This window comes from Gobio gobio, assembly GCF_949357685.1.
Source record: "Gobio gobio genome assembly, chromosome: 21".
NCBI lineage: Eukaryota > Metazoa > Chordata > Actinopteri > Cypriniformes > Gobionidae > Gobio > Gobio gobio.
Window position 1 is genome coordinate 16,523,889 of NC_137117.1, and position 16,656 is coordinate 16,540,544.

Here is a 16,656-nt window from a genome sequence, read left to right on the forward strand (position 1 = left end):
AGTTTTGTGGTTTTATCTGTTGGCTAATCAACTTTTCTCTCATAATTGGGTGTTTATGACACTTTGTGACACTAATCATCTCTGTTTAAAACACAAAATAATACTCTTACGTTGGCTTTATTTGAACAAACAGACATTAAGCACGCATACAGATTCATCCAGAGATTTTGGCCTAATTGTTAAAGGGATAGATCATCCAAAACAAGTTACAATTTTGGCATCGTTTATTCACCGTATGCTGTTCCAAACCCATGTGACTATCTTTCCTCCAATGAATATAAAAGTAAATGTATTGAATAATGTGGATGCTCTTTTCCAAGCAATAACAATTGAAGGAAGACTAAAGTTCTCAAGCTTCAAAAAGGATGTAAAAGCACCATAATAGTGGTCGATCCATCTTTTGATCTACATTCCAAGTCTTCTGACACTATATAATAACTTTGCGAGGAACAGTCCAAATTTAAAGGATTAGTTCACTTCAAAATGAAAATGTCATGATATTTTACTCACCCCCATCTCATCGCTAGATAAGACCCTTATTCATCATTTTGGTATCGTTAAAAGCCCTTTGAAGCTGAACAGAAACTGTCATTTGGACCTTGAACTGTTTGGAGCCCATTGAAGTCCATTATATGGAGAAAAACCCTGGACTGTTTTCATCCAAAACCTTAATTTATTTTCGACTGCAGAAAGAAAGACATGGACATCTTGGATGACATGGGGTGAGTAAATTATCAGCAAAAGTTTATTTAAAAGTGAACTAATCCTTTAAGTTTACTAATATTAGTCTAACTAGTCTAATATTAGTCTAACTAATTAGTCTTACTAATAGTACCACTACTTTTGACGACATCCACTCGCCTTAACCTCCTCACCCACAGGGTTGTATTTTTTACAAACATCCTGAAATGCCGTATAGGGTCTTATCCAGCGAAACGATCAGTCATTTTTCAAAAAAAAACTCCACAGGAATTGTACCTACATTTCTCATCTTGCGCTGCTCTGCAACGTGCCACGGATTGCACAATCACGTCGGAAAGGTCACGCCCCAAGCGAACGGGCGAGGACTAATACAAAATACCTTTACCAAAAAAACACTCCATCTTCAACTTCAAAATCGTCCGACATCGTTGATTTGCCTTTTTTTTAGCTAAAGGGCGTTTGCATAAGTCTTCACATGAGCGTTTTGTAAACACTTTGTACTTCAGCCTATGTCTAGTATGACCAGTGTCCGATTCATAAACAAGCCATTCTTTTGAGTCAGATCTCTTCAATGCAAACTGTTCCAAATCAATTGTGCACGAATCAGACTGATCAGGTTCCCCAGTTCAATCGCTGTGTATCAGTTTGAAACCCTCAACTCAAATCACTGTAACTGAATGGGCAAGAGCGACCTGCTCTTAAAAGAAATCCAAGTGATCCAAGGAAGAAATGCAGGCATTGAATGACACGAGGACAGAATTTAAATTTTTAAGTTAACTATTCCTTAAAAGCTGTCCTCACCCACAGGACATTAAAATCCAGTGTGTGTTGACAGTTTGCAGAAACTGCAAACGGAGTACGCCTTAAACACACACAGATATCCACTGAGGAATCCTCATTCTCAATCATCAGTCGGGGGCCAGGACCACACAATGCATCAAATTCTCATTTTTTCTGAAAAGACCTAGACAGAGGACATGATTTATTGGCTAATTTATTGGCTTAGTACATGTTTAAGTTTTTATCCAAGCACACCACAACCAAATAGGCAGCTTGCAGCATTCCCAAAACATTTTCTCTACACGATCAAAAAACCACAACACACACTCACACACACCAATAAACTCTCCGGGAGTAATCTTAATGGTGAAATGTGTATAATTTAAATTATTTAAAAACGCATAAGATTAATTCAAAAGCCTAATGTGTTTAATTAAAGCAAATAACGCACTAAAATTGCCTCATTAACATGATTTACATCATGCACTTTGATGATCTTAGAAGTTGGGAGTTTATCAGACTAATGTAAAGAAATCCAGCAGCCATATCACCCTGTAACCCAAGTTTCCCACTGAAGCTAAGCAGGGTTGAGCCTGGTCAGTACCTGGATGGGAGACCTCCTGGGAAAACTAGTTAGCTGCAGGTAGAGGTGTTAGTGAGGACAACAGGGGGTGCTCACCCTGTGGTCTGTGTGGGTCCTAATGCCCCAGTATAGTGATGGGGACACTATACTGTCAAAAAGCACCGTCATTCGGGTGAGACTTTAAACCAAGGTCCTGACTCTCTGTGGTCATTAAATGTCCCAGGATGTCCTTCAAAAAAAGAGTCGGGGTGTAACTAGGGGTGTGCCATATCATACCGTCCACGATAATACCGGTATACATTTTTACATGATAAAAAAGTGTCATATTGCGAATTTAAATGATATAGCGACGCAATGACGTATGGCGCATTAACGTTCCCTAGTGCGCACAACAACACCTGTCTGAGAGTATACACGAAGAGCAGCATGTCAGCCTCCGGTGACGATTTAGTATCTAAAAAGGAGCTACTTGGTACCAAGAGGTCAGTCCTCTTGACAACTGACAAAACATTGACAACTTAAAGCTGTTGATGTTTGCAGCGCAATATTTGAGCGTAAGGGTAACATTGGTGGTTATTTTCGTCAGTTACGGCTAGTTAGATCTAGCATTCTGCCTCCTTTGAATCAGACACAGCGATAAAGTAGTGCGTAAGATTACATTTATTTGAATGAATGGATTATAGCATTTTAATTAATTATCGAGAGAGACAGATTCGTACCTGCGTGACTGCGTCTGTTCAGCGTCTCTCTTAACAACGAAGATGTGCGTTTATGACTTAAAAATAGCGATGTAACCCCATTGTTGCTGAGAAATATAATGTAGTGATGTAGTGATCAGTAGCGGGTCGGCGTTGATAAGTTTCTGTGCTCCTGAATGCGCAGAGCGATCTCCGCTCTCTATATGAGAGAGACATGTGCGTGTGTGTGTGTGCTTCATGAAAACGCGCATTAATATAGAACAATGATTTAACTGACTTGGAACTACCTGAGCATTAAAGGGTAACTAAACCCTAAACCAGGGTTTTTTTACTTAATGATCTGCAAGACTGGGGCTTTATTAATGCTGTTCATTGATTCGAGTAAATGTTTTGACATTTGGGTATAAAGTATTTTAATTCTATAAAATATGGTGTAAAACCGTCTAAGTGCTGCCCTCTTAAGGTTGAACGGTGGTTACTGCAGTTGAATTTTTCTATTGGACGTTGTGGGTCATCGTGACGTAGGATGGTAGGATCCCAATCACATGATGAGAACGGCTTCACTCCAGTATGATCTGTCATGTTTCATGAAGTAGAAACATATGAATGAAACTTACTTGACACTTGCTTTAACATTGTAATGAAGAAAATGCGGTTAAATAATGCAGTTGTCAGTACACGTCAGGATTTTCTTGCGATATTATTGCCGCCCGTCATGTGTACAGATCACTTTCATACATGAGACACACTATCAAACCCTGACACGCAAGTGGTTGCCGCGGTAACGAACAACAATACCGTAACGTGCTGCGTATATAGTCTAACTTTTATTTGAGGAAATCTGTTTATAATAGGCTATTAGGTTTGAACTTATTGGTCCTGCGTTGCTTATTGATTCAGTTAATTTGAATGAATATACATCGTATGTATCTGATAAATTTTTAGTGGCATTCAGTATAGGGAAAGGATGTTCATAGATTAGGTCAGTTCTCTTGCGCTGCTGCTTCACTAGCATAGTCAGCATCGGGAGTTAACGCAGTTTGAGCCAGCGGCTCGCATTGATAAGACTCTGGGTCTATGTCTACAGACAATTCACCCTCCTCCACTTCAGGTTAAGGTGGGGGAGAATGACCGCTCTGTTGCAAAGCTGCCGTCACTCCAGACATTCTCCATCTTTGCGACTCGCAAGTCAGACAGCTGTCAATCAATCCGTCACTGCGGGTCTCAGGTGCACACCCTCCGCTCAGTCCCGCCCTCGGTTCGTCCCCTCGGTCTCTGCTTTGTTTCCTTTTGTTTGCTGCAATAACCAATAAAACTTTGTTCCATATATTTTTTTCTATATCGTCATAAATATCGTTATCGCAAATATTCTTGAAATATCGTGATATAATTTTATCGCCCACCCCTAGGAGTAACCCCGGCATCCTGGCCAAATTTGCCCATTGGCATCTGTCCATCATGGCCTCCTAATCCTCCCCCTATCCTGATTGGCTTCATCACTCTGTCTCCTCTCCACCAATCAGCTGGTGTGTGGTGGGCGTTCTGGCGCAATATGGCTGCCGTTGCATCATCCAGGTGGATGCTGCACATTGGTGGTGGATGAGGAGATTCCCCCCTTCTATATGTAAAGCTCTTTGAGTACCCAGAAAAGCGCTATATAAATGTAACAAATTATTATTATTATTATTATTATTATTATTATTATTATTAATTAAAACAGAGATAGCAGAGAGAACAGTGACTCGTAGCCAATTATTCATTCCAGTGTGTTTCGCTTTAAAACATGATCTGTGTGAAATACAGAATGAACGGAACGTCAAACCATCCTATGGCCAGATTATATGCATGTTGAAGTATGTTGCTGTGTTTAGTAGGGCTGGGTAAAAATATCGATTCATCAATGCATTGCAATTATTTGTTTCTCAATTCAATATCGATTCATCAAATCCTATGAATTGATTCAGCCCACCGGCCAGTGGCGGCGCTGTGGGTAACACTCTAGTGAGAGCGTTCAGCACGGTTCAGCAAGACGCACTTTACAAAAACAGCAAGATGGCAGACAGCAGCTGCGCTCCGTTCAAGACTGCACCGCCAACGTTAAAAGCCGACATTAAGTAAATAAGCCAAAGGTTCTCTGATCAGCTGTTCAGTGTTATCTATTGTGTTGACAAAATAGCACTTTGTAATGTTATCATATCTATGGTTGCACTTTCTTTTATGAGTATGCACATTTTGTGCTTCTGTTTACATTTCTTTTATAACTTGAATGTATAGGAAGAAAGAAATATACTTTCAACTACTTACAGCTACATGCACTTTAGAGATGTTAATAAAGCACCTGTTTTTTACAGTTGTGGTTTGTATTCAACACATGTACAATATTGTACGGTTTGTTCTGCTAAATAAACCATGACAGGAAACATGCTGGGGTCAATTTGTTCTTAAACATTGATAATACTGCACACATTATTTAAAAATATACTCAGGTACTTCATTACTTGTGTATTTGCTTATTATTGAATCGAATTATCGAAATCGAATCGAAGCCTCAAGAATCGAAATCGAATCGAATTGTCAAATTCCTAACAATACCCAGCCCTAGTGTTTAGTAATACTGAATGTATCTGTGCACTGTAAGCATATGCAGTTGGGTCAAAGTGGTTGGCTTAGGTTTTCTTTGGCATCTCCATGTTGTCCTGTTCGGGATTAGAGGCTGACATTTTTTCAGGGAATCCCGCAGGTCATGGGAAACAAAATCACTATTAAATCACGTGATTGGGACGGGAGCGGATTTTTACCGGGAGTGGGCGGGACCGGGAATCGTATATGATACCATCTATACAAATCTACTGTTTAAATATAAATTAACTATATGTTTTAATTTTTAACTCAATTCTAGTTGCCCTGTCTCTTTATGCTCTCCTGTTTGCTTTGGTGTGGCTGGTTAAGTGAATGACGTGCTCCACACCCGTTACAGTTGGTGGCCATGCCAAACACCAATAATATAAGAGAAAGGCTTCCCCATGCACTTTGTAGCCGCGAAAATCATGATCAAAATTGAGTCAGACATGAAAGCCACGCTGCAAAGACTACTGTTGGAAAATGATACCTCAGTTGTGCTCACCGACATTTTAGGGCAGTCTGAAGTAACCAAAAAGAAGGCGTGAAAACGGCATAAGCTAGCTGCAAGACATTTACTGCGCTCGCGTGTTTGTGTTTGTATTGTGTTTTACGTGGAATTTAATTCGTGCATCGTTATTATATTGAACTGAAAGCCATATTTATTCAACTGGGCATGCTTTGATCTGTACTGAATTTTTTACTGTAACTATTCCGGCCAAAAAAATACATCACGGGAGTGGGAGGGAACGGGAGTCATTCTTCTGGCATTGGGACAGGATGGACATTTTTCCCCAGTTTTTTCGTGGGATTGGGATGGGACGGGATTTCTTTTGTGGGAGTGGGACGGGAGAGGTTTGAAAATCCACTCCCGTGTCACCCTCTATTCGGTATTGCAACTTGACTAAAATGTAAACAAGCTCTTTGCGGTTGCACTGTACACATACTATACACTGTGAATTCTGAAAAGTTCTTTTCTTTCTTTTCTTTTCCAGGGGTGCTTTGGTGTGCATACATCTATGAATTATATGTACTCCTTATATCATTTAGTTATTTGGGGTACTTTTGGAGTCTCCAGGTACCCTTTTTTTTTGGAAAGACACCTAAATTTACCTTGAAAAAAGCGAATTTTTTTGAGAATCACCCCTCAATCTGATTGTTTACTTTGCTGGATATAGCAAATGATGACAAAATTAACGTGTTAAACAAGATAAATGGTGTATGACTAATTTCACGATAAGTGTGCGATTAAAACTTGTGATAATGACACTGGTGAAATACACAGAAACAAATAGTCGCACCCACAAACTCACACCATTAGTTGAGCCAATGCTGTCTGTCAATGTCGGACTGGTCAGGATCATAGACTGTAAAATATATGGACGTAGTGTCCATGATGTTACCCATAGGGTTCTGAAGAGCAGTTTTGAAGCCTCAAAGTCAGCCGTTGTCACTCCCAGATAACAGAAAATAGGCAAAGAGGCGGGACGGAGCTGGAGCTGAGGTGGCGTGATGACTAACAGACAGCAGACAAACGGCAATCCACCTGTCACTCGAAGTGGCCATATCCTTAATTATGCAGAACTTTTAGGCTTTATATAATGTAAACGAATGAGTTATAAAAAAAATTCACCCCCCTCACAGTTGTCATGAAGGGCAAAATTAGCCGTATAGACCAAAACCACAATTTGTACAAGGCTATAAACATGTGCTTTTCTGCTGTAACATGGGGCTCAATGAGATTTTGCTCCCTTTTGGAGCCTGTCCTTAGTGGCCAGTCGATGAATTGCAGTTTAAGGCACCTCCACATTGGCTTCGAGAGAAACTGGGGGAGGTTGCCGCTTGGTCAGGATGTACAAACAGAGCAATGTTTCGATAGTGCCACAGTGTTTTTTAGAAAATCAACTTTACCTACAGTGGACTTACTTCTGGGATAGAAGTATTTCAATATCCAAATAAGTAATATATAAAACGTGAAATTATAAATCATCATAAATCACAAGAATCCTCCTTCCAAACAAGGACCACATCTGAAGATGAATGTCAAAAGGAAGTGATGGTTGTGGGAAACGTCGAAATAATCTAACATCGCTAGGTTGATCCGAAACAGTTCCCACACTAGTAAACAGCTGGAGTCGGACTCAGCTGGAATAGCGATTGTGGGATGAATCATATAAACTCACCATATGTTCTTAGACCATAGGATCTTAGGCATGTGCCTCATTGACCGGATCTTTCATAAACTCTGGGATATACAGTATATATATATATACTTCATTTTATTTGGGCCCATTTTTCATTGCCACTTGAGTTGAGTATTGGCAATAAATTACCAGGGTTTGGGACTGATCCTGCTGTGTGTATGCATGTATACTTACATAGTACGGATCTTGGATAATAAGCTGTTTTTCAGGATCGTAGGAGCCGAGCAGCTCAATCTTGGCTTTGCTGTTTTTTATGCTGCTTGCCTTCTTGTTCAAATCTCTGTAAGAAAACCATAAACACAGCTTAGATCCTGTGCAGCCAGTGGACTGGGGCATAATCATATCAATGGTGTGATTTCTTAAGTTCTTTCAGCCTAATTCAGGAACATGATTTAAGCACCAATAAAACTTGACAGGATCTGTCTGTTCTTTCTGCAACAGTCTCCCAGGACCAAGACATTGCAACACAAACACAAAAAAAAAAATGAAAATAAATTATTCATAATCATAACAACACACATAACGCCTGGGCACTGATAGCTGGTGTGGTTAATCATGAATGACAAGAGTCAAGACTATTAAAAACAAACAACCCCCCTAGGGATGTGCAAAACTACATATCTTCAAATTAGTTTGTGGGTTGTTTGAAACAGGGGTTTTTTCAAACTGGAGAGAAAAACAAATATATTTTTAAAAAGGCACCAAATGTACCAAATTTGACATCACTGTATCATTCTGGCGGGATATCATGAGTTTAATCACAAATATTTTATTCTATTGAAACTTTTTTATTCAGTAAGGATGTATTAAATTGCTATTTAAGACATTTATAATGTTACAAAAGATTTATATTTAAAATAAATGCTCTGGTTTTGAACTTTCTATTCATCAAATAATCACAATTGTTTTCAACATTGATCATAATAATGTTTTTTTTTTTTAAATCAGCATTTCAAATTCTGAAGGATCATGTGACACTGAAGACTGGAGTAATAAGGCTGAAAATTCAGCTTTGCATCTTATGTGAATATCTCAAGAAACTTATCCAATCACTGTCAGGTGAATCAGAAACGAGCCTAAGGCCCTGTCCCTCTGAGTCCACACTTTCACGATGTAATGCCACTTTGACTGCCGGGAAGAAGTGCATAACCCGCACCAGTGCGGGCTCGGCAGAAGTGTGAATCGAGGGCGCATATCGACAGCAAAGGGGACGCTCGCGAGCACCCTTCTGAGACCTAAAATGACAAATGGGACACCCTGCGGTCTTGTGGACTTAACAGACACACGCACGCAGCGTCCATTGAAAGTCCACAAGACCGAAAGTGCACATGAAGTGTGCCATTTGGGACAGGGCCTAGATATACAGGCCTTCCTTTAAACCAGGGGTGGGCACTTCCAGTCCTGGAGTCACTGTCCTGCAGAGTTTAGCTCCAAACCCTAATCAAACACACCTGAACCTGCTAATTAATGTCTACAGGATTACTAGAAGGCTACAGGCAGGCGATTGGGTTGGAGCTAAACTCTGCAGGACAGTGGCCCTCCAGGACAGGAAGTGCCCACCCCTGCTTTAAAGGAAGGCCTGTATAATTAGGCTGGTTTCAGATTCACCTGACAGTAGCCACGTTTACATGCGCACTTTTTTGTCTTTCCGATTAAAATCATTCCGATTGAAAGATTCGGTGGACTGTTTACATGAGACGTTATCTAAACCGATCTGGTGTTTACATGTGCTGACTTTCTGTAGGAATAATTTTGTGACATGCGCACACAGTTTGTCTGCCGCCTCAGATTCGTTACGTACTGGTTACGTATCGTGGATCAATAGTTCTGTGTTGGTAATTTTTATATTTATTTATTTTTCTGTGGGCGGACATGCAGTAGTTTAACCTAATTTATGTCCTATACAATGGCTATTTCAACAGCTGTGAATGATGAATGCAGAATCAAAAATGAATTCAATTCATTTATTTTGAAAAACACAAAATTAACAATAAAATGCACTCAAATTATTAATAAAAACATAGGATATACGGTGAAACATGAATGAAGCATTCAAGACGTGCTCCGCATCATTACTAGTACTAAACATATATATTTCAGATGATTAAGGAACGATACCATAATCACAAAAGGTATAAATATTAACAAAAGTAATTAAAGTACACTGTGGGTAATGTTACTTAACCAATTTGAAGCAGTTGTTGAATTTTTTTTATTTTTATAGCTAACTTAACTAACAAGAAACAGAGAGCAGCTTGAATGTTCCCCGTTGAAATGGCAGCTCTCAACGGCCACCAGGACTTATAGTTTTATAAAAGCTATTTATTATTTGTCGTAAAGTGTAAGAATCACCTCAGAAAAATAAATTATTCTGTCAGGCGCAGTTAAAGCCTAGGACAAACGCTGTAAAGATGAGATGGTGTAGCCAGGCTATGTCTGTGTCATTATTCCAACAACATGTTCATAACATGTTACGAAATAAAAAGTTTAATACCTCAGAAAAATGAACTTTCCTCTCTTGTCAACATTAGCGTGGTGTGAGCGCGTGCTCTTCAGTTGAGGAGGCGCGCGCTGTATATCACGTCACAGAAAGACGTGCACTCAAAGTAATCGGATCAGGTCGTTTACATGGTGGAATTTTTCGTTTGATCGGTTCATGAAAAGGTTTATCCCACCCCTCTCAAACCGATTACAAATTAATTCGGTTTGGCCATTTTTATTCCGATTGAGGTGTTTATATGGAGTATTTTTATTCGGATTGGACTTTTAAACCGATTACAGTGCTCCATGTAAACGTACCTAGTGATTGGATGAGTTTCTTGAGATATTCACATAAGATGTCATTTAAGTCTTGCATTTAACATCAACTAGACAAAGCACAACAAAATTCAGGAATCTTAAAGAATATATATATATAAACACCTGACACACTTGTAACGCTTGTGCCAGGGTTCACCATTTTGACCAAGAGTCTCATTAACTCTCCAGTTCAGGGATCATCCCTTCCGGTTTGAACTTGTGACCTTTAGGATTACCAGCTCAGACCTTTAACCATAAAAGGCACACCACCCATTCACACAACGTCAACATATAGCAGGAAAAATACAACAGTTGATGACCTCACATACATATTTTCAATCTTGATTAACCCAAGACAGATAATCATCTCTAAAGCATGAGTGTGAGAAGTATCGCGTCAGCGTGTTGAGCAACAGAGAAAAGGCTGAGACCTAGAACCACAGAGAGAAGACAAGGAATCTAAAGAACTCAGTAATCTTCTTAATAAGCACTGGATCTAGCAGAACATGTGATTCTGACAATACCCACCCCCGGCAAAAAACAAAAAAAAAACAAAGCCCCTCCTGCCCCCTTTACTTCATTATACCACTCACGGTATGCCCTCAGACTGCTGACAGATCCATGATATAATTCATTCACTAAGTGTTGCTCGACATCAATCATCACCCTCATGTCAGAAAGACAGGCTAAGGGGTAAGGTGTGAGTCTGAGGCTATTTCCACACTCCGCAAATGTCAAGGGCCTCATTGCTGCTCATCAATTGTGTGCTTGCAATCTCAAAGAGAAGCGAACTTTTCTTCACTTTTCTTAAATGCTCAGCAAATGTTCCCTCAAAATGTTGAGTCAAGGCCAATAAAACAAGAAAACGCCACTGCCAGAAACACATGGCAACAAGTAATATAAATAAGAAAAAAAATAGTTACTTTACAACGTTTATTTGATTCAAAAATACAGTAAAAGCAGAAATATTGTGAAATATTATTACAATGTAAAATAACCGTTTTCTATTTGATTATATTCTTAAAATGTCATTTATTTCTGTGATGAAAAGCTGAACTTATCATTACTCCTGTCTTCAGTGTCACATGATCTTTCAGAAATCCTTATAATATGCTGATTTGATGTTCAAAATGTCTTATAATCAATGTTGAAAACAGTTGTGCCATTTAGAAAGTTGTTTAGAAAAGAAAATTCAAAAGAGCAGCATTTTTTTTTACTATAAATCTTGTGTAGCAACTTAAAAGTAGAAAAAAATACAGTGTCAATATAAATGGGTCTACAACTGCTGGTCTTATGCCTGGTAATATTTAAGATGCATTTTCATCAATCCGATCACAAGTAGACGATGCTAAATACAGGTGTAAAAGGGGTCTAAAAACATTGAGCTTTTTGACCACTTCCAGAGGTAGCCGAAAACACATTTGTCATGATTGCTTTCGTAATGTAAACACTCATGTAGTCGAATGTATTTGAACAGCCGCAAAAGACCGTCTGGGGTCCGTTCTTCGTACGTTGCTAACTCAGTTAGCAGGATTTGATTGTTGACATGATCTGGATTGTTTGGTTCTTCGAAACTCCTCCTGGACTTGCTGTCATAGCAACAGGTCCGTAAACTCAAAACTGCCCGTTGAGCGGCTTATTTCATGTAAACAGGACTAGATTGCATCTTGAGGTGATACTTACAATCTGTCCCAGCCACTGCTACTTTATTACAAGAGTTCATTACTGAAGCAGGGGCAATAATAATTTTAAATAATAACAATAATAATATAAAAATGTATTTGAAAATTATGTTGTATATAATACTATAGACACAGCCACTTGATTGAGAGATTTATTTGTGATGGAATAATTACTTTATAATGTTATCGCAGTCTTACACACATGCTGTACAGTTACTCTGAGCCGTGCATTAATTCAGTGATGAAGGATATTATGGGAGTGGCTTGATGCAGTGCAGAGAACTTGATTAAAATTTAATAAAAAATTAAATGCTAATTACAACATTGAAATAAAAATGTAAAGGGAGTACAAATACTATAAAATTGTGAATATAAATAATTGGGAATCATGTTTAAAAAAAAATATAACTTTTATGTTGGTTTTGTCGTTTGGTTGTTTCCTTATAAAGGTCCAGGAAATGTGTGTGTTTTTTTTTTCTTTTTCATTTTGCCAGGTGGCTTTTTTAATTATATGATGTCATTATGTTGCTGTCTTGCCGCCAGCCAATCGCTGCATTACTGATCGTGATTTCGAGTATCGATGCATCTGCCCTCTTCAGGGGACATGAGAACGCACAGTAATCTTAGACAACTTAATCCAGATATTTGAATCCAATCCGCAAATTCGTTTGAAGAATCAAATTAGCCAGAGATCAGTTATCACGATTAAAAGATCTGGGATCTGTCAAATCATCTCAGATGTATTAGGTACGAAGAACGGACACCTGCTCTCCGCCTACTGACCTAATGAGTAAACATTATGGGCATTATATAAACATAATTATTATATAAACATTATATAAACATTACGTATGTTTTACGTCGTCTCCGGTCGCGTTCATGTTAATTGCGTGAGCTTATTTTGTCCATAAGATCAAAAGATCTGAAAAAGACCATACATTTACCCGCCCATAGAGCCTTCCCTAGAAGAAATCAGGACAGAAGTGGTTGAAAGTGGACAAAAGAGACGGACTTAAACACCAAGTGTAAACGAGAATGTGTCTCCCTCATCTACTTGTGATCTGATCGACCAAAACACATCTTAATACCAGGTGTAAACGGCCATAATCACTGAGACAAGAACCGTTACTGACAGTATCAAAAACAGCTGAGTGTCCGGTCTCGCACATCGCACCCATCTGTCTCTCAAAGAGAAGCATGCAGAGATGAGCATGTTTGATCATATATAGACCTACATAGGATTGATTATATATAGGCCATCCTTGGTTGGCTGCTCTCTCTCGCTTCGCGGAGCTGGTGAGCGGAACCCAGATAGTGTGATCATATACCTATAACTGTATATATACACACACACACACACACACATATATATTTAACTGTATACAGTATATGCACACACACACACACATAGACTCTCATAGGTAATGCTTTTTGGGGATGGGGCGACGGTGTCATATATTACACAAGGTGCTAGAGTAAGCAGATTTAGGGTTTTCCCACCACCAAAATCCCATTTGAACCCCTGCACATACCTCAAGTTGCTTTCATCCATGCAAAGGATGTATTCAAAAGTCATGAAGTCATCTTTGGTGACCTAACAAACAGAAAGACTGTATAAGTAATGCACGTAACACTTCATTCACATTGTCCTGCAGTGACCCATTAAGCACGGGCCAGTGGTTTCGGCCCACAGCCACCCCCCTCTCTCCATTTCCCTCTAATTCATCCTCCCTTTCACCAAAAGAGGCAAATCTGCAGCCAAAGGAGCACGTTGCTGGCTTGGACAAGCTCCAGGGAACTTGAGCAAAGGGCCAGAGAGCGGGTAGACGTGCTGTCTTTGTCTGTTCGAACATTTGCTCCCCTCACTCAAGACATGGAGTCAAGAAATGGATCAAAGCACATCTGTGGCTGCATTTATATGTGTGCATATATTGAGCAAGAACATATGATTCATCTGGGATGCCACTGCAGAGAGTGAGCCATAATAGGAATGCATGTTTCCAATTTTCAAAAACGACAGAGCAAAAACTTGAAATCATGAACAACACATATACGTGGGGGGAGAGGGAGGGGAGGTCAAGGAACGCCTGCTCGGCTACATGTGTTTTCTTGTATAATTGGGGCTGTTGATTTGTGTGAGGTCAACGGGATAAAGATGTCTTTAGTGTGAGCTCAGCTCCGTACAGCCCCGTATGAACCTGACCTCTAAAGGCCGAGCTAAAGCCTGCCCACATGACTGGAATATCTGACTGACGGCTGGAATATGTGGGTGGAAAGCACGCGAGTTAGGAGTTTCTCTAGGTCTGGCAGTAATAGGCCAGACCATGTATATTTCAGGCAAGGTGATGCAGCAGCCAACTTGTTTGGCATGTTTCATCAAAGCTGTATGTGCCAAACAGGTTGCGATGGCCAGCAACAGAAATCTAAATTAAAACTAGTGGAATAAAGGCCATTAGTAACAACAAATATGCTTACACGGCTAGCACCGGTGCCGAAATCAGTGACCTAGAGAAATCGGTGATTTCGTAAAGTCTCTCAAAAAGCATTTTGCTCTGATGTGAACAGCAGGGTCACCAAATCTGACAACACAGCATTAAAGGTTACCGAAATACAGATTTTGTGACCCTGCTGTACTGTAGCTGTTCACATCAGACCGAATGCAGGTAATACCATAGATATGTATACGTAGATGCCCCATTCGAACTCTCCAAGCACGTCGACGCGCCGCCATTTTAGAACGGTCAACACACGTCAACACTTCCAGCGCGATTTAAATTCCCGAAGAAATTGGATAACCTTTCACAGATGACAATGTGTTGGTTTGTGTTTTCATATTTTAAATAAATGTATAATAATTTCTCATTGTGACTCATAATTTATAATTTTCCCTGTTCTTAAAAATGGTTTAAATTTGTGATGTTGATATTTTATGACGTTTTTTTTAGGATGATTTTTGAGAATTTAAAGCTTTCAGATAATACCTATGATGGTTACTTAAAACATGGGTTGAATAAATAGGCTATATTGATGTTTATTAAACACATTACTAGCTAATTTATTACTATTTTTGTAATTTATTTACTTTGATGGCTGACTGGTTGATGGTTTATGATTTCTTTCCAATTAACTTGTTTATAATGAGTTCACTGCGTTCATTAAAAGCTGAGCAATGTGTCTGTAGGGTTCTCTGATGGTCAATATTAATGATATTAAGAAAATGTAAAAGATCTTTAACCAATATTTTTTGGAATATGCAGAATTATCTACCATTAATGATAAACGAAATCCTAAATTCATTTCATACATGCTTGTGTATAACTAAGGTTGCAGACGCACAGGCAACATTTGAATATTCACAAAGCGCGTTCACACTTTGACCGTTCAAAAATGGCGGACGGCTAACGTATAGCGGCCCATAGAAACAGTCGCTAATGGGGCATCTACGTATACATACAGGGAGTGCAGAATTATTAGGCACGTTGATTTTCTGATCCAATTTTTTTTCCAGGCACATTTGACCAATTCCAAACCACAGTAATCCTAATAACTACTATTGATTTAGTATTTAATAATGTATAAGTGATATATAATTGTTCATGAAGGCTGGAAATGAAAATCACCTTATATTCAGGTGTGCAGAATTATTAGGCATGTTTTCTTTTACAGATAAATTGAGCCAAAAAAAGAGATTTAACTCAGACTGAAAAGTCAAAAAGTATTAAATGCCCATGAGAAGGATGCAATACTAATGCAATACTAGACATTGCAGTTAAGGCGTGACCATTGGACAGTGAAATGCTTATTGGGTCAGCAGGGTCAGACAAAAACATGTGGCGGAGAAAAGACACCTGTTAACCGCAAAAGAATTAAGAATTAAGGTGAAGAATTAAGGGTGAAACCATCAGGAACCCTTTAGTCTCCAGCGCCACCATTTTCCAAAGCTGCAACCTACCTGGAGTCTCCAGAAGTGCAAGGTGTCAGGATCTCAGAGACTTCAGTTAGGTAAAGAATCCTAAAAAATGACCCCCACTAAAAAAGAATCACAAGCTGAAGTGTTGTAAAATACATGAAGAAGGTTTTTTTATAGGCTTTATGGACAGATAGGTTGAGAGTGACTCTTGAAGGACCAGCACCACATCCTCTAGTACCACTGTTTGAAGAATTCATCTTCCAGAATCTGGCAGTACGTTTTGGGAGTTCATTTTAGTCCATCCTGAAGTCCGTTTTGCAGAGATGGACTAAAAATGAACTCCCAAAACGTACTGCCAGATTCTGGAAGATGAATTCTTCAAACAGTGGTACTAGAGGATGTGGTGCTGGTCCTTCAAGAGTCACTCTCAACCTATCTGTCCATAAAGCCTATAAAAAAACCTTCTTCATGTATTTTACAACACTTCAGCTTGTGATTCTTATTTAGTGGGGGTCATTTTTTAGGATTCTTTACCTAACTGAAGTCTCTGAGATCCTGACACCTTGCACTTCTGGAGACTCCAGGTAGGTTGCAGCTTTGGAAAATGGTGGTGCTGGAGACTAAAGGGTTCCTGATGGTTTCACCCTTAATTCTTCACCTTAATTCTTTTGCAGTTAAC

At 39.2% G+C, this 16,656-nt stretch overlaps 1 protein-coding gene across 2 annotated transcripts in view; it reads right to left on the reverse strand.

Annotated features, from left to right (window-relative positions):
* Positions 1-16,656, reverse strand: part of acp1 (acid phosphatase 1) — a 33,016-nt gene that overhangs the window by 4,525 nt on the left and 11,835 nt on the right. For both annotated transcript variants that reach the window (XM_079803724.1, XM_079803723.1), the window contains exons 4-5: positions 13,600-13,661; positions 7,761-7,866 (exon numbers count right to left, since the gene is read on the reverse strand). In XM_079803724.1, coding sequence (XP_079659850.1) covers positions 7,761-7,866; positions 13,600-13,661 — 168 coding nt within the window. The remainder of the gene's footprint in view (positions 1-7,760; positions 7,867-13,599; positions 13,662-16,656) is intronic.